Raw genomic sequence first — 27880 nt, 5'->3', positions numbered from 1 at the left:
TTAAGATAACCTTATATACATAATAGCTTCTTGTCTTTACTAAAATAATATATTTGTTAGATATTCGGGAAAAAAACTTCAATTGACTATATGAAAGAAGTACCAAACGAATAGAGGTATAATATATTGTTGAATGAATGTCATGTTATAATACATTAATGAATACAATTATCTTTGATATAACTATATAACATTATAAGAAAAAGCAGTTGATTTGTTTTGAAGTTGTAGTGAAAATGTTCTATACAGATCAAAAATTGATAGTATTTTTCGTAAAATCATCAATTTATCTTAACTAGATAGTTGAGATGTAATATATGTATAAATATTGAGTTTATAAGAACACATAGTCTTGCGACAGAACACCATTTTTTAAACTTGCAAAAAGTTTCAGAATCGATGTTAAGGGAAAAAATTGAATCAGTTGAGATAACTAGAAACAAGATCATATTTTATACCAATATGGAATTTTTAATATAGAATATACCGTATTAAATATAGTAATTTAAAAAAAGAACGCCACAAACACTCCTTTTTCGACTATAAGCAACACATTATAATTGTTATTTGATTATTTTGATTAGTAATATAGTAATATATAAATAACAAGACAAAAAAGGTATCTCACCTCTCTAATAGTCAATGTGTGTGACATCATTTGTATATTGACTTGGGATTGACTTGTTGGTAAATTATCGCTGGAACGGGATTTAACCAATTGTTTCGAACCGCCGCTATTCAGTACGGAACGGCTTTTTAGTAACATTTCAGTCTTCAAGAATATTCTAGAAATATATGTGGAACTACACATACAAAATAAAAAAAGAAAATAATATTAATACATTTGTAGGAGATTAAAAAATATAGAATATCTTACCTGAGTCCCCTAATACTAAAAGCGGCATGCAATAGCTTCGCCGGTGAAACTGGGATTTTCTTGCAGAATTTTATTAGCGAATTGCCAATATCATTCTTAATATTATCTGGACTATATTCGTTGTTCACTTGGCATTCCTTATAGAAGAGATTAATAATAACGAGCGCAACACGATACATAACCTTGATGCCTTCATGAAAGAAACAATCCATAATGCGCACCAAATGCTGAAAAGGTAAACCAGCTAAAATCCACCAGCACCAATCCATGAAGACACGTTCAAGTTTTAGTCCGGGACATATGCGTTGAAAATATGTTAAAGCATTTTTCTATTCAAAATTAAAAGAGACAAGTTAAGAACTTAATCTATAATATATATTTAAAGTAAATAAGATTTTCACTTACGGTGTGTTTCTTAGCAATTTGCATGACAGTTTTCCAAGTGACTTCATGCAATAATTTTGTTTGATTTATAAAAACTTTCTCCTTACTGCCCACCAATGAAGCCAGACAATGATAAGCCTCCTCCTCTGTTTTCAAAAGAAATGAAAATAAGTTTTTTTTTCCAAAAATTATTCAACATTTTTTACAAAGATATACATATTTGTATATGTGATTCCATATGTCATTGGAAATTCAATTGACCCAAATAAATCGAATTCAATATTTGCGAGCACCGAATATATTCAAATTAGAGACATATTTACTTTAAATCACATGAAATTTTTTGAACAATTGCCAAATAATAGAAACAATAAGTATGGTGTAAACTTTTGAAAATATTTACATAGAGCATATATGACGGTCAAATTACAAAGAACAAAATCTAAACAAAGCAAGACACTGGGATCCCATTTCAACTAATAAACTTCTATATTAAACTTAAAAAAAAGTTATACAAACAATCTTATGTATCAAAATAACGCTTTAAATTTAGTATATATCCTAAATTGTGCTAGTTGAATGCATTTTAAAACTCTCAGCAAACACTATTTTCAATCAATTATACACGATACAATTTACAATGTTTGCAAAATACAAGATAGAGTAAATACACATGGACACATTAAAGCATCATGTTATTATTATTTATTACTTATTATATTTGTTTATTATTTGTTTACTAAATAATTCCTCTCAATCAGTGCTCTGTCGCACTTTCAACTTTTTTTTAGCAATTAATTATTTTTTCAATACCTATTTATTTCACATTTCTTTTTAATAGCTACCACTTATAGAATCACGTTCCTACAACATGCATAATCTGTTTTTGCCGTAACAATCAGACATCTTTAAAGTGTCTATTAAAGTTCCATATATTATTCTTTAGATCTCCCTCACGGTCTGGCCGTCATATAGTTCGAGCATATGCTAGTCTACTTATTAAGCAGAAATAATCACATAATTATTAAATTTTTTTAATTATTTCTTTTATTATTTCTAATTCCGAATCTGATAATAAAAATGACCTATTTGAACATTGTGCGGTCGTGGCAGAGAGGAAGGTTCAGAATAGAAAAAAAGAAAAATTTTTTTGAAAAAAATTACTATGACCTCCACTATCAGTTATAATACATATAAGTACATCTGCTTATCACATGAAAGTAAACTAATGTTTTTTTCTGCATTATAATTATCTGTATTTGGTACACTATAATCGGCAAGTTGTAGAACAAAGCAAATATATTATATTATATATCTATATATTAGTTGTATGAATAATCTATTTTTGTTAATTGTAAGCTAAATTGTTTAAAATTCAATATTTATTTAATATAACTAACTTAAATACAATATCATTAAATATAGAGGTTGGAATATTTAAAAAATATATCTGTGTTATGTGAATACTAATAATATATAATATTATTATAATAATTTTAAATTTTTATCATTTATTATATATAACGTTTCTCCACACCTTCCTCTACTTGATTTTATTATAATTTAGAAACAAAATTACCTTTACTATAATAAAATTTTATAGATTTATTACCTATATAAAAATGAAACGATTTGTACTTAATTAACACTTAAATATATATTAGCTCATCGAGAACAATGTATCTACAGTAAGCACTAATATGATTAGTTTATTAAAGATATCAGTATTAATCAAATTGATTTATAACAGTAATGGAAAATCTTTTAAAGCTATGTGATGCTATTGAAATCTATAACGCATTATTTTAGATTCCGAAGATTTCTCCAAGATTGAAATCCATGAAATCTAGTGTTTTAGAGGTCGAAGTCAGTTGATTTTTCAAAGGACCGAGTGCCAGTCACTCATTCTTCGGAAAATTAAAAAAGTTATAATGTTATGAGTTTTAATTTAATAGCAATTTTTGTAAGATACTGAAGAATTTTCTGGTATTCATTAAGGTATACACAAAATTTTTTTTTTTTGAAAATTCGGTTGACGGCGCCCCCAAGATCGGTTCAGTTTACTAAAAAAAATATGCTAGAGAGATTATCTTATAGTATATATATATATATATATATATTTCTAATACCTGTAGTCTTGAGGTGTACTCTCTCTTATCATTTCCAAATATTCTTAACTAGTTGATAATAAATTTTGGTTATTATATGTAAATTCGTTTCTCCTTGAAGGTGTACTAGAGAAATCATCTCACAGTATCTTCTAATATCCAAGTCTCTTTTTTTTAGTGTTTAATGTCTCTAAACACTGAAACTTTCAATCAAACTTCATTATTCGTTACTGATCGACAATAATTCTTTTGTTTGGGTTTTGTAGATTATTTTTAAATAAACAAAATTCAGTCAGAAATGATAAAGACTATCTAATGTGTGACAAATTGTCTGTTTTTAATTCATTGTAATGATCATGTTTATTTACCTCTGAACACAATAAATAATAATTAAATTAAAATTATTTTTTTTTTCAAATTCAAATTCAAATTCAACTTCAAACAAACCTATTTATTTATATTATTAATACTATGCTTTTATTCCCCGATTTCATGTAATATTTTACCTCTTTTTATGTTATTATTGTAATTTATAATAATTTATATATTTTAATTGTTAAATAAACTTTTTCATAAGTGAAATTTGTCGCACATGATATATTCCTCTATAATTTCATGATAACGCTAATTTTTTATAACGCTTTTTATATATATGTACATGCAAAAATCGCTGAGGTATAAATCATTTATTGATATTTTTCATTTTCACCTAAGTAATCATATTTTCATGTCAATTTAATTTGTACTTAAATTACTTGACCATTAAATCATAAAACTAAATATTTGATTTAGAGTAGATTACACTTATTGTACTTACGTACATAAATCATCTGATTATATATATACATATATATATATATATATTATATATATAAATGTGTTAATAATATTAAAATTATTATTATTATTATTGTATTACTAACATAAAAAAGTAGCGTTCATATAAATAAAAATTTAATTTATTGCCTTGCCTTATCGAAGTGATCTTTTAATAGATTAAAGATTGAGACATGTGAATGTAGGGAAATAAAAACTATTTAATGAATAAAAAACGTTATAATTAGAAGGAGAAAAAGAAGAATAAGGATTTATATATAACACATCATGCTTGATTTTTATAAAAGTTTTAAAATAATTGATGTATTTAAATAAATCAAGTTCATCTCAACATTTATAGAATATAAACTATTTGATTGGTTGGTTGCAGTGGTAGGTCATTAGATAACTGCCATGTACTTCAATAACCGATTTTTCACCATTTTGCTACCACATTTCTCGCAAGAATATTTCTATCATAGAAGAGTATAAACGAAATCCATCCCGCCGAATTTATATCATATAATAAGTCTTTTGGCTTCACCCATGAACAGTGCGATAAACTGTCAAAGAAGTATTTTCCTAAAATCCTATTTCTTCTGGATGCCAAAGCCAGACATTCATAAAGTAAATGTGTTATGGTTTCTTTTTGCTGTGGATTTCCACAACTTGTGCAGTGAGGATTATGTAGACACCAATTACCAGAAAAAACATCAGTAAACTTTGCAGTGTTCACGTTGTCTCTTTTAATGAGTTCTTAGGATATAGTTTTATTATAGGTGGGAATATTCGATTGAGTATATATATTATTTAATTTTTCTTAATAGGTATATTATTAATATTATTAAAAAACATAAAAAGAAATATAAAAAAATTAAAGAAATACTCAAAAAGAAATGAACTAAACTTTGCTATATCCCACTAAAATAATTCAGTTGTTCGTCTTTGTAAAATGAACTGGATTAACTTTTTAATTCAATGTAATATTTTGTGTAATCTTAAATATGCTATTTAAATGGAGTAGTGTTAACTAATATATTTGACTAAACTAGTTCAAAAGAACTACAATACTAGATGTGTTACATTTTTTTTGGTATTATATTATTATTATTTCCATACTCCATTAGGAACTTAACGAGTCTACAAAAGTTTTGGACTGCTTTCTATTTTGTGCTATTAATCTCAACTTGTTAAACGATTTGCCTGCCTCCTGCTGAACTGTTCTTCTCCAGATCATTGGTATTATAATTTGAATATATTGCTCTTATTTAAAAATAAAAATAATAATTCTTCTGCATAGTTTACAAAACAGTTTCTAATCAAATGACTATCCGTTCAACTGTAAATATTTTAAAAATTAAATTAAAAATTTTAGTTGATTAATCGATTAAATGGTTATCAAATTTTAAGTGATGAAGCACTCTTTGGATTAGGAAATCCCAAAATATTTTTATTTTAATTATATAAATAACAATATTAAGTAATTTATATAAAAATAGTATTCAAATAATTAAACCATAATCTAATTCGTATTTAAGAGCTTGAGTTACTATTATAAATCAATTATACAATTCAACCGATTTAATCATTAAATAAACTAAATAAAGTATCTAATCGCTTTTTTCAATTTTTATAAAAAAAAATAAATTTCTACAAATGATTAAATTAAATTATTTAGATTTACTGGATTCCTCGAAAGCGGTTTCTTCAAGAAATGCTAATTACTAGTTAGTTGTGAAGTTATGAGTTCCTTGAATTCAGTAGTATATTATATTGAAAATCAAAAGTATATGATCTCATTAAAAAGTAACAAACTATGTTTATATGTATTTTAGACATACTTAACCAGTGCTATTTTTAAGATACTATTTTTGCTTTTGAGTTCATATCAGTGCCATTACAAAACAATAATTAAAATGTAATTAGAAATATTTTTTATTACTTTTTATCGTTAATAACCTAAATAATGACAAAGATTTTAATGCAAACAGTAAACTACAATAAATTTAACAATAATTGCAAATTGATGAACGATAAAATTTATAGAAGCACTTCAAGTGCAATCTTTTTTTTCTGTAATAATTATATTACTTTTAAGGCAATCAAATGTGATTTATAGAGGTTTTCCATATATTTGCTGTACACTTTAATATTTCGAATTCGCTATTGCTATTGCTATTGTTATTGTTATTGTTATTATCTTTCAGAAAAGTGACAATGGAATGAAATGTCTGTTTCCGGACTTAATGGCTATGTTTTTAGATTTACACTAGACAAAACTAGCGAACAGCAGTTTAATGTAGTCCCATCAGTCCCTATTACCTTTATCAACAAATACAAGCAGCTCGTTTACTGTACGAGTATATGAGAACAAACACATTTTATGGAGTAGTTAATAAAGTAATTGACATGTATCATTTATCACATTTCAAATAGGGGCTAATGGATTTAATGCACTATGGGGCTATTGGGACGGATCACCATTAGATGCAAACAATACTATAAACACTTGTCACTACTTAGATTAAAAAGTCTTGGTATAAAAAATTTAATCTATTAAAACAAGTGTATTTCAAATACAATAATACAAAAATACAAGAAATATAATTTATTTAATCTATATTGCACGTAATTCATGTGGAAACAATAAAAACTGTCTCCTCCAGACGAAGTTGATACTGCAATATGTATTCTAAATGTTGCAATCAAGTCTAGTCAGTCTAGTATTTATTTAATGTTAAGTAATATATAACATATAAATATATGTAATGATGGAGGCCACAAGTCAATCGCACTCCATTCATATTATATTATTGTTTTATATGCACATATATTGCAGTTGCTGCATAATATAGTTCAGAAACAGCAACAAAGTTCTAAAGTTCTAACCTAATCGAAACTCATACACCCTACACTGCATTTAATTCGAATTGTACTAGACCCTATAATATGAGTATTTTGTTGTTGTAGGTTTACTAAAACTATATTTATAAATATTTGCTAAATAATTAATATTTAATATTTGCTAAAATACCACTTACATATAACTATCCTATAGGGTACAAAATAAAATGGTTTGCCAACTTAATAAATTTTATTATAATTTTTTACTTTTATATTTAGTGTTTAAAATATCAGAAATTTTTAAATAAATAAAACACACAGAAATTATCAATTCAATTCATTCTTATTACGCTTAAAGAAGGTACCATCGAGTGCGATACAGCCATATTAGCCACTTGTCCCAATTCTCTACAAACTTTCCAAATGATTTCTCTTTTATAACTAAAATCGGACTAAAACGTTATCTTCAACGAGGAAAATTTGACTTCAAGAACAGAAAAAACTCGAAGGCTGTTTGGTGTACGGCTTTCAACTTCTTCAACAATTATTCTTTTATGGCCGTTATTAAATAGAACCGCTTACTTTACATTTAATTGATTGATTTGGTTTTAATTTCGGGAACAAAAAACGTTACACGGTCGATCTAAAAGAAGGTTTTAAGTTTTTCTCTAAAAACTCCGCCAATTCGAAGAATTTACGTCGAATTGGTGAGTTTAACTTCGAAAAAATCAGAAAAACTCACGGTCACATAGTCGTTCTTAAAGAAGGCTTAGAGTTTTTCTCCGAAAAATTTTTTCATATTGCAATATTTTTCACGTGCATTTTTAAACTATAAATTTTGAATATATTATACAATAAATGTAGTTTCAAAAATTAGACGGAGAAGTATATGTAAAATTACACAGTATTAGTATTAATACTAATATATAATATATATTAAAAGTATATATATTTTTTTTCTTATTAAAATGTGAGTCAGTTGCAAAAATTTAATTATTATATATTATCGGACTTTGCATTGAATCAGAGATCTATAAAGAGAGCGAGATCAATAATTCAGTATTTAATCATTAGAAATATCAAATATATCCAATATTTTGAGAAGTGATTTACGCCTTTGATTTTTTTACTTGTTGATACTTCTGTCTTTAAAATATTATTGGCAATGACCCGATTGCGCTATTTTTTTACTGTAGGTGTGAATTATTGATATTTTCGAATAATTATTGAAAAATTATATGACTCTTTTATTTTTCTTTCATAAAGTACTTTTTTAGACCTCTATTAATGCTACTTTTTGTGTTAGATACTTTCTCTGATTCTTTTATAAGAAACAACATTTACGTTTTAAAGCTACTTTCGAAAGTCAAGTAATAAATTTTTGACTTCTATATTAGTTTGAACATAAATATCTACATATTATATATTATAAGTTGTCTTTATTATCTTCACCTTTTTTTTTGTTTTTGTATTTCTGTAAATCGGTTTTGAGTTCTTATATGTTTCAATGTTTAAAAATTAAAGAGCACATAATATATAATTCATGCTATAACAAATTTTTAAAATTTAATACCAATGAATACAATGAACTATCATAATTACTCTCAAACTACAACTCTTGAAATCTATTGCGATAGCGCTGAAGACAGTCTTTGAAGCTAACCTGATCAAATAAATATTCTTGTTAAAGTTTATTATATAGTATGGTTCAAGTCTATAGAGTTATTTGAGTTAATGAACGGTCAGATCGAGATACTACAGTCATTTCCTAATATTCGCAGGGCAAAAACATAAGATGTGATAATGTTTCATTTCATTAATTGGTATATAATTAAGTTTAAAAATTTATTTTATAAGATTTTTTTGACGAAGAGTCAAAATTGTGATTATAGACATTTTAATATGGACTTATTACTTAAGATTAAGATTAATTGAAGTATATACTTGCAATCCTTTTATTGTTAAGAATAATTGAAGTTTATTATATGCTTCATACATATTATGCATTAAATATAAATACAATATATAAAAATTATTTTTCTAAGAATAAAATCTTATAATTTAATAGTTAAGAAATTGTTACATCAAATAAATTTACAGAACCACAAAATGAATAACCCTTCAGAATATCGAACACTAAACTACATGCTTTTATTTTCCTGTTTTTGTATTTTCCATAGTTTATTTTTTATTGTTTATTCTATAATGCTAATATGAGTAATATTATATTTATAACAACAAATAAGTATATATATTTTTATGTCATGAATTGAATTTAGTGTGAAAACACTACTACTTGAAAGGTAGTAATTGATTATTCAAATTATTTTAAAATTATCACCCGTTTTGAAAATCTTAATAATTAATATGCATACGCTTTATATCAGATATTTATAATGCACTAACTAATATATAAATATATATGAATATATATATATATATATATATATATATATAGATATCTTATGAACTTACTGAATATTGTACTTCTGTATATAAATAAAATGATCTCAACTAAAAGTGCATTTTTTTATATACCATATATTTAAAATAAATAAAAATCATATGAACTAGTTTAAAATCAATATAATCTAAGAAGATTAAATAAATTATGTTCAAAGTACAATTCACAATTTCCTTATTAAGTATAAATAAATGTATGTAAATATGTAAATACATGTCAATTTAAAAAAAGAATACTTGTCCCATATAATCAAAAAAAAATTAAAAATGATAAAAGTTTTGAGATTAGGAAAGAAGTTAGCTTTGACTTCACTTTTCTAGTCTCATCTTAAGCAGTGACTATTGCTTCTGAAAACTACTGATTAAATGAAATACAAAACCACATATGACCGCAATTAAATTAGTTCCTACCAGACACACAAATCAGATACCATAAATACGTTTATAAATATCATACAGAATATGCATTTATTTTTTCTAGTATTTAGTGGTATTATAAATTTTCAACGTCATTAAGTAATACCCGCAATGCAATTAGAATATTTCTTCGGTATAAATAAAAACTTTTCTATTTACTATTGATTTCCACATTTCACAAAAATTTTAAAATGAATTTATTTTTAATACTTTCACATCATATATATGATATATCCAGGCAAAAAAATTCAATTATTTCTTTATATACTAAATATATAATTTATTTAAGACATATGCATATTTATAATTCCACTTTAACTCTGTCAGAACTCCAACTCAATTATATGAAATTAATTTCGTATAAGATGAAAGTGTAGATATATTATTCAGATTGAATAAAGTATATTTATTTCTAGCTATCCCATTTAATATTAATATATGCGATTATTAACTTTATTTTTATCTGCTATAATCATTTAAGATCACAAACACAAATATAAAGGATCATACACAGCAACGTCTTCTGATTAAAAAAAAATAAATATTAACAAATTAATAAGAAATAAATGTTTATAAATAAATAATAAAATTAAAATAATAAAAATAATAAAAATATAAATAAAGATATTAAATAAATATAAAGAAAATCATATAAATATATACAAATATAAATAAATAAATATAAATATAAATAAATAAATATAAATAAATAAATATAAATATAAATAAATAAATATAAATATAAATAAATATAACCAAATGAATATAAATATAAATAAATAGATATATATAAATAATAATATATAAATGAATAAACATATAAAAATAAAAAATTATAAATATATAAATATAAATATAAATAAATATATATAAATAAATAAATATAAATATAAATAAATGAATATAAATAGATAAATAGAAAAAAATTAATGAATACAAATATACATAAATTAATATAAATATAAACAAGTGAAATAAATGCATAAGTAAGATTATAAATAAATATATATAAATAAATAAATATAAATAAATAAATATAAATAAATAAATAAAGGTAAAAAAAATATATATAATAAAATATTAATATAAATAAAAAATTTTGAATAAATAAATATATATATAAATAAATATATACAAATAAGTAAATACAAATAAATAAATATAAATAAACAAAGATTAATAAATAAAGATAAATAATAAATTATATTTCAAGAAATAAACATAAATAAATGAATGAATATAAATACAAACAAATAAATATAAATAAATAAATAAATATAAAAAAACACATATAAATAAATTAATATAAATTAATAAATATAAATAAATAAATGTAAAGAAATATAAATAAATATATATAAACAAATATGAACAAATAAATATAAATATATAAATAATGATATTAATATAATAAAATTAATATGCTTATGGTACTCTGTAGATAACTATAGAATATAGTCGAAATATTATTATTTAATATTTTTTAAAAACTAAATTTTTTTAAAAAAGTGTATTATTTAACAACTGACCAATTAGCCCGTTTTAAAAATGAAATTATTATTGAAAATTATTGGTCATAAAAAAAAAATTAACTATTAAAATTAATATAATATATAAAAAATAAATAAAAAAATAACTATGGACTTTGGAATATATCAATAGAATAAGAAAACTATTATTGTTATTATATATACATAATAATATATATATATACATAACTTTAATTTTGGCAATAATCCAACAGATTTTAACCTACATTGGCAAGCTTTTGGCAAGATTGTTGCATATAGGTATAGAGTATCTATATACAACATTATTTGAAATTGCCAATTAATTACAGTGAAAATATATGTCGTGTTCAGTTATTTATGCATATATAAGTATTTAAACTATTTGAAAGGAAAAACATATTTACAAGCGAGTAATTGAAACTTACAAAAAACTTGCCAGTATAGATGGTAGAAATTTTATATGGATGCAATGCCATATAAACAATCTCAGTTTTGTCTATTTTCTGTCTCTTTATTATTCCCCAAAATTTTATTCGATTAGAAGTGGGGCTGTCGCAAACAAATAGATGGGAATCAGTAAACCAATTCGTATTGTCATATATCACTACGTTTATAAGGTTACAAACATTTTGAAAACATTAAGACATATTTTATTTATAGTTGTGATATAAATACACTTCAGTTTTAAAATTTTCACTTATGTTGAAAAATTAATTTTTATATTATTGACAATAAGTCCATTGTGATTACAGATATGTTAATATAAACTTTTTAATCAAGATTAAAAATTCCAAATTTAGATCTTTCATGTTCCTTATTGTTTTGAGTTATGTAGAAATATTTAGAACATTTCCAATTTCCAATTTAGAACATTGTTTATGTATCTTTATGTTCTTTATCTTAATTAATTTATTAGTTTCTTAGTTTATTAAACTAATAAATGTTAAAATATTATTAAACATTTTTAAAAAGCATTTGATTTAATTAGTGATGATTAATAGTTTTTCCAAAAACAACAACAATTATAATATTAATTCTTAATTTTTAAGTTATTTAATATTTTACTATATCTCAATCCCTACATTTTTCTTAATAGCGGACCAGCCACTTACTAGCACAGACAGACATATTGCATATGATTGTGTATCAAAATTTCCCCCTCCTCTTGTTATTTTATTCGTGATCATATTTCAAAATTGATATTAGATACAAGTATAAAACTTTTAATTATAAACATTTTTAGCATAAATTAGTACATAAGTCTATTTTTAGTACTAGGTAAGATATTCATCGCTGTCAGGTGGCAAACAAAATTGAAAGTAAAAAAAAAAAAGAAATTTTAAATGGAATACCAGTACAGATAACAAAATTGAAATATTAAATACATATAGAATAAATATTTTATATAGTACAGTTAAAATTCACTATACAAACTTCCTAAAGACACTACACTGTTATGAATTTTCTTTAAAGACACCACGATTTTTTCAGTTTTTTTTATATATAGATTTCTTTATAGCGATTTTATAGATTGTTCTATATCTATACTTAAGTTTCTTAAACGTGCAGTGAGTTTTTTTTTCATATTGAATAGCTTTTTGGAAGTAAGAAGTTATTAGAATTATTATGATTAGTGATTAGAAGTTAATTACAATAGTTCCAATTTTTCGAACCCAAAGTAAGTCGTCTTTTTGCAAGACTGCCATTGCAAACTATTCGATATAAGAAAATGTCAGTTAGTGTTATCGACATTAAAGTTCCTTGCAGTGAAGAAGGTGACATTTGTTTAGAGATTTCTGACAAATTGGTAGAAAAAAGTTCTTCCAAATAGAATCAAAGACTAAATTTCGCATGATATATTCAATACCTCTATCGCAACTGATGGAGGTAAACCTCTATGTAAGTTTAATGAGTCCTTGAATTTTTATTCTTTACACAGAATCACCAAGCATTTTTTAGAGATTGTTTAAAGTATATTTTTTGACCAGATTTTAGTTGGATTTAAACCAAAACTCTATGTGCTGTAATACTAGTCACCAAGCATTATTTAGTTATTGTTTTAAGTGTGTTTTTCGACCTGATTTTAGTTGAATCTGAACCCAGACTCTCAGTGCCATAATATAAGTCACCAAGCATTATTTAGATATTGTTTTAAGTGTATTTTTCGAACTGATTTTAGTTGGATCTGAACCCAGACTCTGCGTGCCATAATACTAGTCACATGCAGCTTGTTATCAGAGCGATCGATGCACCAAATAAAGACCGATACATTTTTTTCATTTGTTATTTTTCAACATAAATTTAGTTTAAAAAATATCGAGATTTACATAAAGTTTAATACCTATTCAAATCCTTTTATGTGAGTTGTTAAGTGAAACCCTAAACGAAGTTATAAAAAATATTCAGAATACAACGTTATGAAGTGAGATGTATCACTATATCAAGAAATCAGTTAAAAAATTTAAATTTAAAATTTGAATACTTTTTTAGTCGATTAAATAACATATAACAGATGCTTCATGATATATATGTACAAGAACTTTTTTTAATATTGTTATTAAAGTTATAGTTATAGTTATACATTTTTTTAGAGAGTTTAGTTTATTTTAAGTGTTTGGCTTTCATAATATGTTATATGTTAAAAATATTTAAATAGCTTCATACTTAAGAGAATAAAGCAACTATCATTTATTATCAATCAGATAATGCAATTTTTTTTTTGTCTAAAGAGAGTTTTAAAGTCATCAAAAGTCATATATGGGAGGGAAATAGGTAAATGATTGAAAAAGAGGTCGAATAGGGTTGTTATATTTGAGAGGAAAATGCTTCAAAGTACAAATGAATCGGTCAATTCAAAAGGAAGATATTTATGAAAAACGCTATAATCATTAGCTGGACCAACTCAGAAAAAGTGATACAATAAAGCAGCTTTTGCAAAAGCAAAGACTAAGTAGTTGCAGCATAAAATCAAAATGCCTATCGAAGGACATTAGCAGACGATAGTTAGATAACATTTAAAATGCTGAAAACCCACAAATGAGAGAACAATTCGTGCAAGACAGGAAAATATAGAGTTGAATGGATTAATAAACCGAGCAAGAAAAATAAAATTCATTAGTATTAAATGGTATTAATTGCTGATATAGCTATAAGATAATTATTTTAAGATACTGAACTGTACTAGAAATGAAGAAAGAAAAAATAAATAAAGTTTCAAATCAATGTTATTTATAATTTTAATAATAATTTTAAAATAGAATAGAGTTTAGAGATTTTAGAGATTTAAAAAAACACGGCGTAATGTTTTATGTCCTCATTGTTCATAATAGTAAATAATAAATATTTTTCTGTAATAATTTGGATAATATGCTACCAAAATAATGGTAAAATAAAATGCAAAATGCCGAAGAATTGATGAAATTATTGATAATTGTCTAATTTGCATTTAACTAACATTTATATTACACATTAGGTGATATTGATTTGTGTATTTAAGGAAATTTACATAAATTTAATTTTAGTTCAAAACAAATTTGCGAATTCATGAGGTTTATATTGATAATTATCAATGACAACTAAACCAAATAGCAAACAGAAAAATCCTTTAATCCACCAAATGTACATAGATAAAATATTTATAGAAATGTCAAAGTTAATTTATATGCAAAACCTAAGCCAAATGAAGCGCATTCGACTGAAATGACAGTAAATAATTTACATAAAATAATTTTAGCTTTCAATTAACACTTCCAACCAAATAGAGTGAAAATGGATAATAAAGTCAGTCATAGAGCGCAAATATTTATAAACACAAAACAAATAAAATGCGAGATAATTGTATATTTTCATCTTAAACGGATGCAATAATTTTATTTTCAATTGAGGTTTGCAAATTCATCAGAACTGCCGAGGCAAATATTTGAACTTTTATTTCAATTTTCATGCATGAAAACTTCCTTTTCCAATTATTTGCCAGTTGTGTGGCAACTAATTAGGGTAAATACGAAAAAAAATAATAGTTTTTAATAGTGCAGTAAGTGCAATAACTTAAACTATGCAATTTTCAAGGATTTTAGAAATCAATTATAGTTCATTAATTGAAATAAAGCACGCAAAATAACTTTAAACAATAGATAATATGCTCACAACCCTTTCCCAAAAGGGTTACTCATTACAAATTTGTTCATTAAACTGCAACTATTCAGAATGCTGTGAAGAAAACAGAACACAACAGAACAGAACAGAAAAAAAGTTGAAAAATAATTGTTCGAATTTTCGAAATCACTGCTTCAAGTCGATCGATTGTGAACCCGCGTAATCTTTATTTATTCACAAAGAAGAACTATCTGGAGCACAACTTTTTTTTCATTAAAATCAAATCTTAATGAAACAACCGAAAAATACAGAAAATATTTAATCGAATTAATTTAAAATATTCGAAATCATGGCTCTAAGTCACTCGATTGTGAATCCTGCACCCTCTTTCACAAAGAAAGAGTTTCTGAAACATAAAAACATTTTCCTCTTTAAAAGTAAATTTCTTATTTCAAATTCAATTTTATTGGAACAACAGAAAAAAGAACAGAAATTATTTCATTGAATTACTTTAAAATATTTGAAATCATGGCTCCACATTGTTCGATTGTTAACCCATAAATCTTCTTCTTTTCACAAAGAAAGACTATGTGGAGCACAACAATTTTTATTCTTTAAAATAAAATTTTAATGAAACAACATAAAAAAGATACAAATTATTTCATTAAATTCTTTTCAAATTTTCGAAATCATAGCGCCAACTTCCTCGATTGTGTACCTGCAAAATTTTCATCTATTCATAAAGAAAGAGTTTCTATAGCATAACAATACTTTCTTCTTTAAAATTAAATTTTAATGAAACTACACAAAAAAATTATACATATTATTTCATTGAATTATTTTCAAATTTTCGAAAATATGGCTCTGAGTCGCTCGAATATAAAGTCGCTCAACAGAGTCTTCAACCATTCACAAAGAAAGATTGAATATATTAATATTTTCTTATTTAAAATTGAATTCCATTGAAATATGGTAACAATAAAAAAAATGCTTCGAATTAACTTTAAATTTTCCAAACTATAATCGAATGTTAGCCCATCAATCGAATGTCAGCCCATGATATGTTTAGCCATTCACAAAACATTAAGAACATTTGAAATTTTCTAATTTTCTTATTTGAAATTGAATTTTATTGAAACAGTAGAAAAAGTTTAGAAAATAGTTCTTTGAATTAATTGCGAAATCGTGGCTCTGAGTCGGTCTAATGTAACTCCACGAAATCATCATTCATTCACAAACAACAACATTATGCTGGCATCAGGATTATTTACATTAATCATTGTCGAAAAGCACAAATGGAGACCTATTGTAGATCAACACGGCCGTTGGCTGTCGACACCAACAGATTTTTTATAGCTATTCGAATATATTAGAATATATAAATTCTTATATTTTTTAATTGAAAAATTATTTTCATCTGATAATACTGAAATTGTCAGATCTAAGCCCTGTAGCTTAACTAATATATAGGAAATATACAATAATATATGGAAAATTATAAATGAGATTTTAAAAAAGATAAGATTTGACATGACATCTCCTGCATGAGATTGGTTACGAATATCAATAGGAAATTTTTTACTAATGGAGAAGTATGAGAGAAAAATTAAGTGATAACAAAAGGTAAGTGAATATGTTTAATGGTCACATTATATTCAATGATGTTATACTCTGATCTGTAGTAGTTCTTAGGAACTTTGATATTGAAAATATAAATTTCACAATTTATATTTTAATTATTATAAAAAATACTCAGGTCTGCAAATTTGTATTATTGTTATGAACGGTTTTCGCTTTGAAACCTAAAGATCTAAAATACTCTCTGAGAAAAATTTTAGTATTGAGCCTACTTAACCGAGTTTTAATTCTTCGACTGATACAATATACCTTAAAAAAATTTTTTGATTTAAATTCTTTATTCTAGAAAAATACACACATATAATATAATTTTTCCTTTTAATTTTAACAGTATTTGGAAGCTTCTTTTCTTATTACTGCGGCTAATACTATTTTTTATAAAAAAGTAGTTTATATCACTTTAGAATATTTAGCACAAGCAATTAATTTTATGACACATTTTATAATCAGTTGGATTTATTTTTAAATCACTCTTAAATATTTTATAGTACTTTGTAAATAGTTCTCATTGTGTTCAAAAGTTCAGCTGGAATACAGAACTATAACATACTGCACCTCACAGCTGATTGACTTATCAATGCTTATCTGTCGGCGATTAGAATTGTGTACATTTTTAATTAACTGTTTTTATTAATAAAGCAAAAACTTATCTTGATTAGTTTTTATGGGTACAACAACAAAAATATAAACAAACGATCACAAACATTCTATATACACATGGGCGCAACCTAGAATCGGGTCAGGGAGGCCATATTTTAAAAATTTTCCTTTATAAACACTGACGAGTATAACAAGAAAAAAAAATTAAAATCAAATATTATATTATATGATATATATATATATATTACATGATGTGATTTTATTATATCATTTATCTATTGCTATATACACGTCCTTACTTTCGTCAGTGAAATATAATGCATCCATCATATTTAGGGTGTATTATATTAAGGCCGCCTTCTCTTTATGAAGTATAATGAAATGTTTATTTGAGTGTATCGTTAGACAGATTAGATAGATTGAAAGAACTATCAACTTTGCCTACGCCCATGTATATTTATATTACATATATATACATGTAGTGAACTTTAAAACAGTTTATAATGGAGATGGAAAATTTTTTTAATAGATATGTTTGTGGAAATTAAATTACTATATATTTTATACTTAAACTAAACAAAGAAAATAAAAACATCTAGGCTTAATTAAGTTAGGTTCACATATACTGATAATCCCAGAGATCTCCTTAGACGGATGCTTGGCATAGTTAAAAATGCTATTTAAAACGAGGTCTTGATCCTTTAAAAAGTGAGTTCATGCAGATTAATGGTGTTTATTTTATCTTCTTTACAATTAGACAATGACGAAACAGACTTGAGGCACTGCCCACATCTTTTTCAAAACTGGAACAGAAACCATTTAACAGAAGATTTAATTTTTAAGCACGGTTGCGATACATCAATAAACTTACTACGAAAATAATAGCTTTACGGGGCATCTTATTCAGATTGCTAGATTTCATCTTAATAAAATGGAATCAACTTGATACCTGAATATCGTTAAATCCGCTAGTTTTATATTAAATTGCTCAATAAAGAAAGATTTCATCAACAATATTCATAATGCTAGTATTATGAAACAGTAAATGAGACAGCCCGCATTACAACTGCCTGCAACGGTGTCAATATCTTGTTCAAAAGTGTATAGCAGTCAAAAACCGTCGTAAATGTAAATTGGACTTAAATCAAGGACTATAAAAGCAATTGTCTGTCTAATAAAGTGTATATATTTTTATGTAATAGAATTCACATTACAAAACAAACTCTAAGTTTCTTTTTTAGTAACCGAATATATCTGAAAAACATTGCAGTGATCAGGAAGCCTATAATACAGATATATAAAACGTTTTCAAACTAGAGACCTTCCGACAGCTAAGTCACTAAATGGAAATAATTAGTAGATGTACTTAATATTTCCGAAAGTAGAACTGAAAAGATTAAAAATAGAATTGTGGCCACACTATATTTTTCATAAATCTATGTAAAGAAATTTTCAGAAACTGTGAAGTTGTGGAATGGAAATCCCGCAGATAGGTTAGAGTCCTATCAAAGGAATTTTAGTACCCATTTTTGTATATTTCAGAAAAGTTCCATACATAATTATTTATTCACTAAACGTCATAATGATAATTATAGCTACCAAGTTCAATTAAATATATTATACATTCCTCTAAATTCTTAAAATAAAGCGGATAAATAATTTATCTTTTACTAAATATAATAAAGTAACTGATAACTTTATTTAACTAATATAAGAGGTATTTCTATATTTAGAAATTAATTTGAAAAATGAGATAAAAATTAGAACTGTAAGGCATCAATCGACTGTTGGGAACTCACTTGTATAAAAGTATATTCTTATGGTCTCCTAATCTGGGTTTTTTTTATCTAAAGTAATTTACACTAATTTATAATGTAAATGTTTTATAAACTGTAATAAACAGAAACTTTTTTTAAAATTTTAAAAAGATAATATATGTAAAATAAAAAAACCATTCAATTAAAAGTAAACAAACACATGAAGAATATATAATAAATTAATACATATTATACAATAAAAAAATTAAAATTATAGAGAACGAGAAGGTATATGATAAAAAGGAGGAATACTATATGAGAGTACGAATGCTCACCCACACCCAATTAAGTCAGCCATATAGAAAATATATTTAATAAAAATTTTAACAATAACACAGAAGCATATAAAACAATAATAATTTTAAATTGTTATGCAGCATTCCCTACGTCTACCTATGTATCGGGTCTACAGTAAATATATATCGTCTTAAAATTCCTCCCCAATATCATTTTGTTTTAAATTTAATTATCAAGTATTTGCATTTTCTGAAGTAAAATTAAAAACGTAAATGCATTTATTTGCATAATGAAAACGCAGCACGAAAATTTTATGGCAGTGCGTTGCACTTTACTAAAAATATAGGGTTTTTGTTTTGAAGTTTAAAATTATAAATGTTAGTAAATGTGCGCTTTCAGCAAAGAAAACGATGCACTTTTGACGATCTTTTGAACATTAAATTTTCTCAAATTATTTGTGTTTTAATTTTCATTATTTCTGCTTTTAAATTAAAAGTATGTATAAACCTATATGTGAAAAGTTATCTTAAAACTAATTATTTTCAATACCGTTAGAATATGTAATGTGAAATTTAAGAAAACTTCTTCAGTCTCACTTCTTACCGATTGCCTATATACAGAGATTTATTTAATAAATCCCTTATTAAAGGGTTACTCGTACCATCAATTTATTTATTTTCTTTGTAATTTTATAAAGCTACTGATATAAATTTCTAATACCTCTTCGGGATTCTCCATTAATTGTGGCACTACTCTTTGTTAGTGTAGGGTTTGATTTATATAATAAATTTCTTATAAAAAGATTACTTGTATTATCAACCAATTTATTTTCTTTAAAAATTGTATAAAGCTACTGATATAAATTTCTAATAGCTCTTCGGGATCCTCAGGATAGGGTTCTCCATGAATTGTGGCACTATTCTTTGTTTGTGTAGAGTTTGATTTATTTAATGAATTTCTTATAAAAGGTTCACACGTACCATCAATTAATTTATTTTCTTCGAAAATTGTATAAATCTTCTGATAAACATTTCTCATAACTTATAGGGATCCTCAAGATGGGGTTTTTTATATATTGTAGGACTACTCTCTGTTTATGAAAACAGCTTAATAATATAATCACTGCCTTTTGTTAGATATCGAAAGATATTGAGTTTTAATCTACTGTGCGTTTCTGTTTTCAAGAGAATAGCCTCAAATTAAATAGTGCTTATTATTAACTTTAATAGAAATAATATATAAAAAATGAAAATTCTGGGCATGAGTTTTGAAAATTTTTAAATTTCACGATTAATATTAGTACTTAAATATAAACAATTTTAATTGTTTAAGCAATTTCTTAAAAACTCATTCAATTATCTTTAAAACGCAGCAAATTTCAAGTTCCTACCGTTAATAGAGCCTGAGATATAGCCATTTAAAAATGTGTCTACAATGTGAATTCTCAAAACCCATGGGTCCTAGGAATAAAACTTACAACATTTTCTCCTGAGATACGGGTCTTTTTATTTTCTGAAAATAGCGATATCAGAGATCTTGAGGTCAAAAAGTTGTGCGATTTGTAAAAGAAACTGTTTTAATTCTAGGGAAAGTTTTTTTTTAATATACATATCTTTGCTACGCTACCCTAATCCCTGCAAAACATATAAAATGAATTAAATAAAATAAATGAAAATGTAATAAAACGATTAAAATCCCAGAAAAAAGTATGTTCACACACGATATGACGTCAACGGCAAATATTTTTGGTTAAGTGCAGAATAATGAACTCGTTATAAAATTTTTTATTGGGTATAAAGAATCAAATACGAGATTTTTGCACATTTCGTATGTCGAGTTTTCGTTTGCACTCAGAAATTCTTTCTGTTATGCGCGACATTATCGGCAAAATAAAAATCTAAACGAACTGCTTTTACTTTTTTTTAATTTATAATTTCAACTTTGAACACTTCAGATTAATTTCGGTTGAAAATATCACATATACAAATGAAATATCATATGATCACACACTAACCTGACATGAAATGCAACAAAATCGATGTAATTGGATACAATACTGGACTGTAGGTTATATCAGGGCAATCATAACCCAAAACATTAACAATGCGATCAGCGACAGCGCGTCCTGTGCGCGTTAAATGATACGGCAAGCAATGACCGGCATCAACAAAAGCCGGTAGCATAATAGGTTTCTCCGATAATTCTGTAGTGCCAAAAACCTATTAAATAAAAGTTTTAAAGTTTTAAAGTAGTGCAGTTGTTGTTGTTATTGTTTTTTTGTAACAAATAGATTTACAAAGCCTTTACCTGATGTACCATTTCCCAGTAGAAGCCGTCCAACATATTTGGCTTGGTCTGATGTTGAGCACACAATGCCGGCCATAATTGAGAGCGTATAGGAGAGTTAATAGGCCAAGAATTTTCTCGGAGTATATTTTTCACCTCACGTTTTTTGCCCTGTTGTAGAAGCTGTTGAATTTCAGTGAAAGAACGTAGGGCAGGTTCTTTGCCTGGAATGAGAGAAAACATATATCAAACAGGTTATATTTAATATGTTCTCCAAATAACAACAAACAAAATAAACAATAAATTATTAACAACACACATTAAAGCAAAACAAATAAACATAAAAATATACCAGTATTAGCAGAGATAAATAAAACAAAAATAAATATTAACTAAATTTAAATAAATAGAATTCAAAAAAAAATTAAAATTAATTCTACAAATGTTCGAGTCAGTATTTGCACGTACGACGGACGATCAGAAGTTTACTTTACTTGGGATAGGTCGTTCATTGCTACTCTGCTCATTAATGCTAGATACCGAGAGATTGTAAACAAGGTTAGGAGTCGTAGCTGAAGCTAGTTTTGAGTGTTTAAACACAATTTTTATTGCAAATGTTTAGTCGCTAAAAGAACTGTGTTTGCAGACGGTATGCAATCAGTGCATATAAAGTATGTTAAGTAAAAACATTGCCTATGAACTGATAACAGAGTACCCTACCTTAACTTATCAATAGACTGATATTTAATCCATATGAATACTTTTATTTTGTGGCTATTTTAGGACTGTGAGGAATGGACTTGACTGCGAACGGACTACACTGAGTCTCATTGTAAACAATTCATTATGATAAAAGTACTTAATTACAACTTTGATTGTAATTAAGATAACCGTTTTAAAGTGGTAAAGTACATAAATGAATGAAAAAAAAAATAATTGTACTTTTAATAAATTAATAAGCATTAAATACATTTTTTATCAGAAAAATTAATGGAAAATCACAAAATATTATTAGTTTTCAAGTAAATAGCATTGTTTAAACAATTTATTTTATTGTTTTGTCAATGACTTAAAAAAAAGAAAAAATTCTAGTTTTGACGCAGGCCCACATTTATATAGGTCATCCACTTTTATATGAGTGATGCTATATATATGAGAAATATTTATATATACAAAGTTGATAAAAATGTGTAAACCATTAAGATTGCAAGAAATTAATAAAAATCTGACGAATTACTAGAAATATTACAGACTGGACTTTACGATATCGTGCACAGACTATTTATATATAATCCATGCGTAGTATAGAGAATGCTCAAAATATTTTTTTATCCACAAAATATTATTAATATAGGTCGTTCTTTTATTTACACTTAATAGAATTTTTTAGGTAGTCATACAGTTGTTTGGAGTATTGCTAAATACTTATTATCAATGGTCTTTGGCATTATTTGTTGATTCATATATCGTATATTGTCCATATATAATTGTTGGACTGCAAATGCCATATTTAGAATTTTGAAGCTGTCATATTAGAAACAATGACTTCGCTTGTATTAACCAAACGTGTCAAAGCTGGATAAAATTTTTGACATAATTGGCTTTACGAATTAAATACAATATATTTTATTTTAAAATTTATAAATTTTAGTTTAAAATAGAAATCTTTTTACAACCTTCTTTCATAAACAATTTTAAGGTTTTTTTTTCCAATTTAATTTTAAAGTCCTTTGAACATCTCATAGTCAATGCGATTATTATTATAATATTCAAAATTTTTAATAATTACTTTTTTACTTGATCGATTACTTTATTTTTTACTATATATACACATTTTTTATAAATATTGTGCTATATCTTTTATCTGATTGAGATCAGATATGACGAAACACTTTCTATAAGAGTTGTTTATAGTTACTATAAACGAATTAAAAATTTAAGGAATTATATCAGTCAGACAGATATATTTTAAATAAAATAATTAAAGCTAACAGAGTGATATATCAGTCAGATATATTATTATTGTTAGGGGATGTGGCACTGCGTCTTTTGTGTCCCCTTCTAGGTTTAGAGTAGGTCTCTAAGCACTGTTGCGTCAATAAGCAGTAATATAGAACCTTTACAGAGTTTTATTGCCTCTTTCAAAAGATAATACATTCCCAGGAGCCTATTCCGTATGTGCAATAGCGCAGGGCATTCTAATAGCACATGTGTGGCTAAATCCTCATTCACTTCACTGAATCTACAGTTTGCATAGCCAGTCTCCTAAGGTGGTATTTTAGTTAACAGTTCCCTGTTAGGATTCCTGTGATGATTCTAAGTTTTTCTTTTGATAAGTTCATGCAATCCTGCTATCGCTTATTGTTATAGACACCAATAAATGATTTGAATTGTTTTTTTCCTGGTATATTATTCCAGTGACCCTTTTTATTTTAGTTCTCCTTTATTTTTATGAGAGAAAGGAGCGTACTATATCCTAGTCTACCAAAAGTTCCGGCCCCATCATCGGTGTGGCTACCCCTTCCCTGGTTAGTTTGTCCGCGTATTCGTATATTTTAAGTAAAATAATTAAAGAGGCAGAGTGACATATTAGTCAGACAGATATATTTTAAGTAAAATAATTTAACAGACTGATATATCTGTTATGTATATAATATAATATAAATATATGATATAAATATGTTATATATGATATAATTATATACTAAATGATATAATTTAAAAGCTGAATTATATAAAGACAGAAAAACTTAAAAGTCAATTTTAATTAATTCAAGACAATATCATATAGCAAGGCTTATGCCTTGCTCAAAATCTTGGTTTTGAGTAAATACATCTATGTATTATTAAATTGCTGCAAATATCGTATGTAACCTAAAGCGAGATTATTTTACCTACTAATTATACAAGTAGCTTGGTATAAACCAAATATCGATTATCAAGTGTAGCATTGTATGTAGAGCAATAAAAAAAATGAAGAAATCAAACTCAAAAATCGATTAAATATATTAGACAGAATTGATATTACCTAGTTGAGAATAATTTAATAATAGAAACGTATAAAAAATAAAGTTTCATCAATGACTATATCGAAATATTAAACAGACTTAAATTGATAGAAACAACATTTAAAATATAGAACATAAATAAGAAATCGTAATAATTTTAACAAATTAACACTAAATAAAAATAAACATAGCAAATGAATTAACAAAACTCCAGAAAAATGTACGAACATAAATGTTAACTACGTCAAAACCGTAGTTTTGACTACCGTCAGTTGGTTAAGGTGCGCTGACTCTGAGCTTCAAATTTGGCAGGGCACATGTTAGATTTTTCGTACTTATAGTCTCAAAAAATTATTTAAGAACAATTAAATACAAAAATTATTTCCCAGACTACTGATGATGGGTATTTGGCAATACTCGAAACAGCTGTGTGGTCAGCCAAAAATTTAATTAATTAAAATAATATAAAAAGAATTTTTGTTGTTGTAGTTGACAATTTTTTAAAAACCTTTTTAAAAAATTTAATAATATTTTATTTCCATTTACGTAGGAACTCTACAAGTATTTGTTATATATCATTATTGACATTTTGTCACTGTTTTATTTTTAATAAATTTTTTTTTTATTCCTAATTTTTGCTTTTTCATAATTATTTGGACTTGAGATTTACGTTTTGCCTTTCTTTCGCTCTTAAAGTATATTAAATATACAATTTTTTTTTTATTTTTCTTCAGTATTTTAGTTAAATTGATTACATGATTACGTCGATTTAGTTTATTGACTGCTGATCGATTGGTAATTTTTTTTTTTTTTTGAAAATATTTATAACAAATTGAATTTATTATGTAAACAACTTCAATTTGATACAGTTTTCACTAAACGGAATGATAAAAGCAAGAAAAGATAGCAAAAACTGATTAAACAGCAAAATTCAGGGTAGAAGAGCTATTATACATGATTGATCATTTTGGGATTAGATAAAATATCATGACGAAAATTACCGGTCATTCAGTTATCAAAAATGGGTTTCTCGGACAGTTAATGCAATAATTCGATAACGGAAATGCCTACAACAAGACTTCAATAATGCAATACATAAATGTTTTTTTATTTATAATTATTATAATATTTATGTATGTATTTGTATGTATTTTAATGTAATTTATACATATTGCTATTTATTAAAATATATAATCATAACATACATATATATTATACTTATGTATTAAAAACGGACTAGTTATATATAAAATCTATGAATTTTCAATATAAAATAAGAAGATAACAGAATTATGTATAATAGTGATATAAACTTTAAGTTATTCATATGTAATAAATACATTTGCTGAAATTTTAAACCCTACACAGGGGATTACTCTTAAACCCAAGAAATCTTTTTATAAAATTGCTTATATATTTAATATATAATCGTAAACAAAAGCTATATTGAAATTTAATATATAATTATATATTTATATATATATATATATACAATAATAATTTTAAACCTATAGAAGAACACCTAAAGTAGTTTTGATAACGATCCTTTTTTTAATCATGTTTTGAAATGATAAAAATACAAATGTATGTCAATTATTTGTAAATACAATGAAAAAAAAATAAAAAAAGATAATTAAATTAAAAAGGCAATGTAAGAAAAATAAACATGTTAAAAATTATTAATTTTGTTATAATATTAATAACAAAGAGCTACAATATTCAATATACTCGATATGTTTACAGAAAAACTTTTCTAGAAGAGCGTAATAACTCTACAACCATTTAAAATGAACCTCTACATTGCAAGTCACTGTAATTAATAAACTATATATATTATAAAAATATTATAAATTATATATACACGTTCACAATTCTCGATGACCCACTGCTTCTCCAATTATATTTTTCTAAGCGTTTCTATCGAGCGAATCTCTTCTACATCGACTTTCTATTTTTTCGTAATCTTTTTTTTTTTTGTACTGTTGTCTAATAGGTCCCATATATACACACTGCTACTAGACATTCTAATAACATGCCCCAAGCTAAGCATACGTTAAAATATCGTCATTAATCAGATCTTTAAAAATCCACATTAAATTTTTAATCATACAATTTCGTATTCTTTAAAATAAAACAAAAAAATAAATAATTTTATAACAATCTATAGAAATAATTGATTTTTTGTTTAAGTTATTGACTTCAACTGAACAGAAAATAACTAATATATCTACTGTTGAGAACATATTAATATCGGTTTAGGATAGAAACTTTTAATCTAGCAGTCACTTCCTAATCGAGATCCAAGCCCATCAATCACAGAGAATATAATTAGAAAGTTTAATCGCTTTTAAGCATAGCCAACCTTCAGTCTCTTTAATCAGATTAAAGAGACTAATAGCTAACCTGCCAGCAACCGCAGTTCTATGCTACTAAGAAGGTGCATTAAACATATAATTCATAACAATCAGATGAATAGATGCATATAGTGGGAATACTGAGAGATTTCATAAATTCCTTTTGACGACTTAAAGGTCACTTACAACATGAGACCAGTAATGGTTTAAGTAAAACTTTCATAGAGAATGTTGCTACCATAAATAAATACGAAAGATTATCATTCGATTTCCATATTATTTAGTTGTCTTAAGAATCTGAATTTTTTTTTTTGGTGATGTTACGGCATAACTGCGAACTATTATTAAACAAAATTCTAAATTAAATTCTATTTTTTAAATGTGTAGAAATAGTAGAAATTTCAAGATGCGCTGTTTACGTTCTA

General features: G+C 25.3%; 1 protein-coding gene across 4 annotated transcripts in view; it reads right to left on the bottom strand.

The window, feature by feature from the left end:
• LOC119687976 (GTPase-activating protein skywalker) overlaps positions 1 to 27880 on the bottom strand; it is a 104522-nt gene that overhangs the window by 11854 nt on the left and 64788 nt on the right. For all 4 annotated transcript variants that reach the window (XM_038102549.1, XM_038102551.1, XM_038102547.1 and 1 more), the window contains 5 exons: positions 22115 to 22317; positions 21822 to 22026; positions 1283 to 1407; positions 878 to 1206; positions 629 to 803 (listed from right to left, as the gene is read on the bottom strand). In XM_038102549.1, coding sequence (XP_037958477.1) covers positions 629 to 803; positions 878 to 1206; positions 1283 to 1407; positions 21822 to 22026; positions 22115 to 22317 — 1037 coding nt within the window. The remainder of the gene's footprint in view (positions 1 to 628; positions 804 to 877; positions 1207 to 1282; positions 1408 to 21821; positions 22027 to 22114; positions 22318 to 27880) is intronic.

This window comes from Teleopsis dalmanni, chromosome X (assembly GCF_002237135.1).
Source record: "Teleopsis dalmanni isolate 2A chromosome X, ASM223713v2, whole genome shotgun sequence".
NCBI classification, from domain to species: domain Eukaryota; kingdom Metazoa; phylum Arthropoda; class Insecta; order Diptera; family Diopsidae; genus Teleopsis; species Teleopsis dalmanni.
Note: the sequence above shows the minus strand (reverse complement) of the source record. Positions and strands in the feature narration are given on the sequence as shown.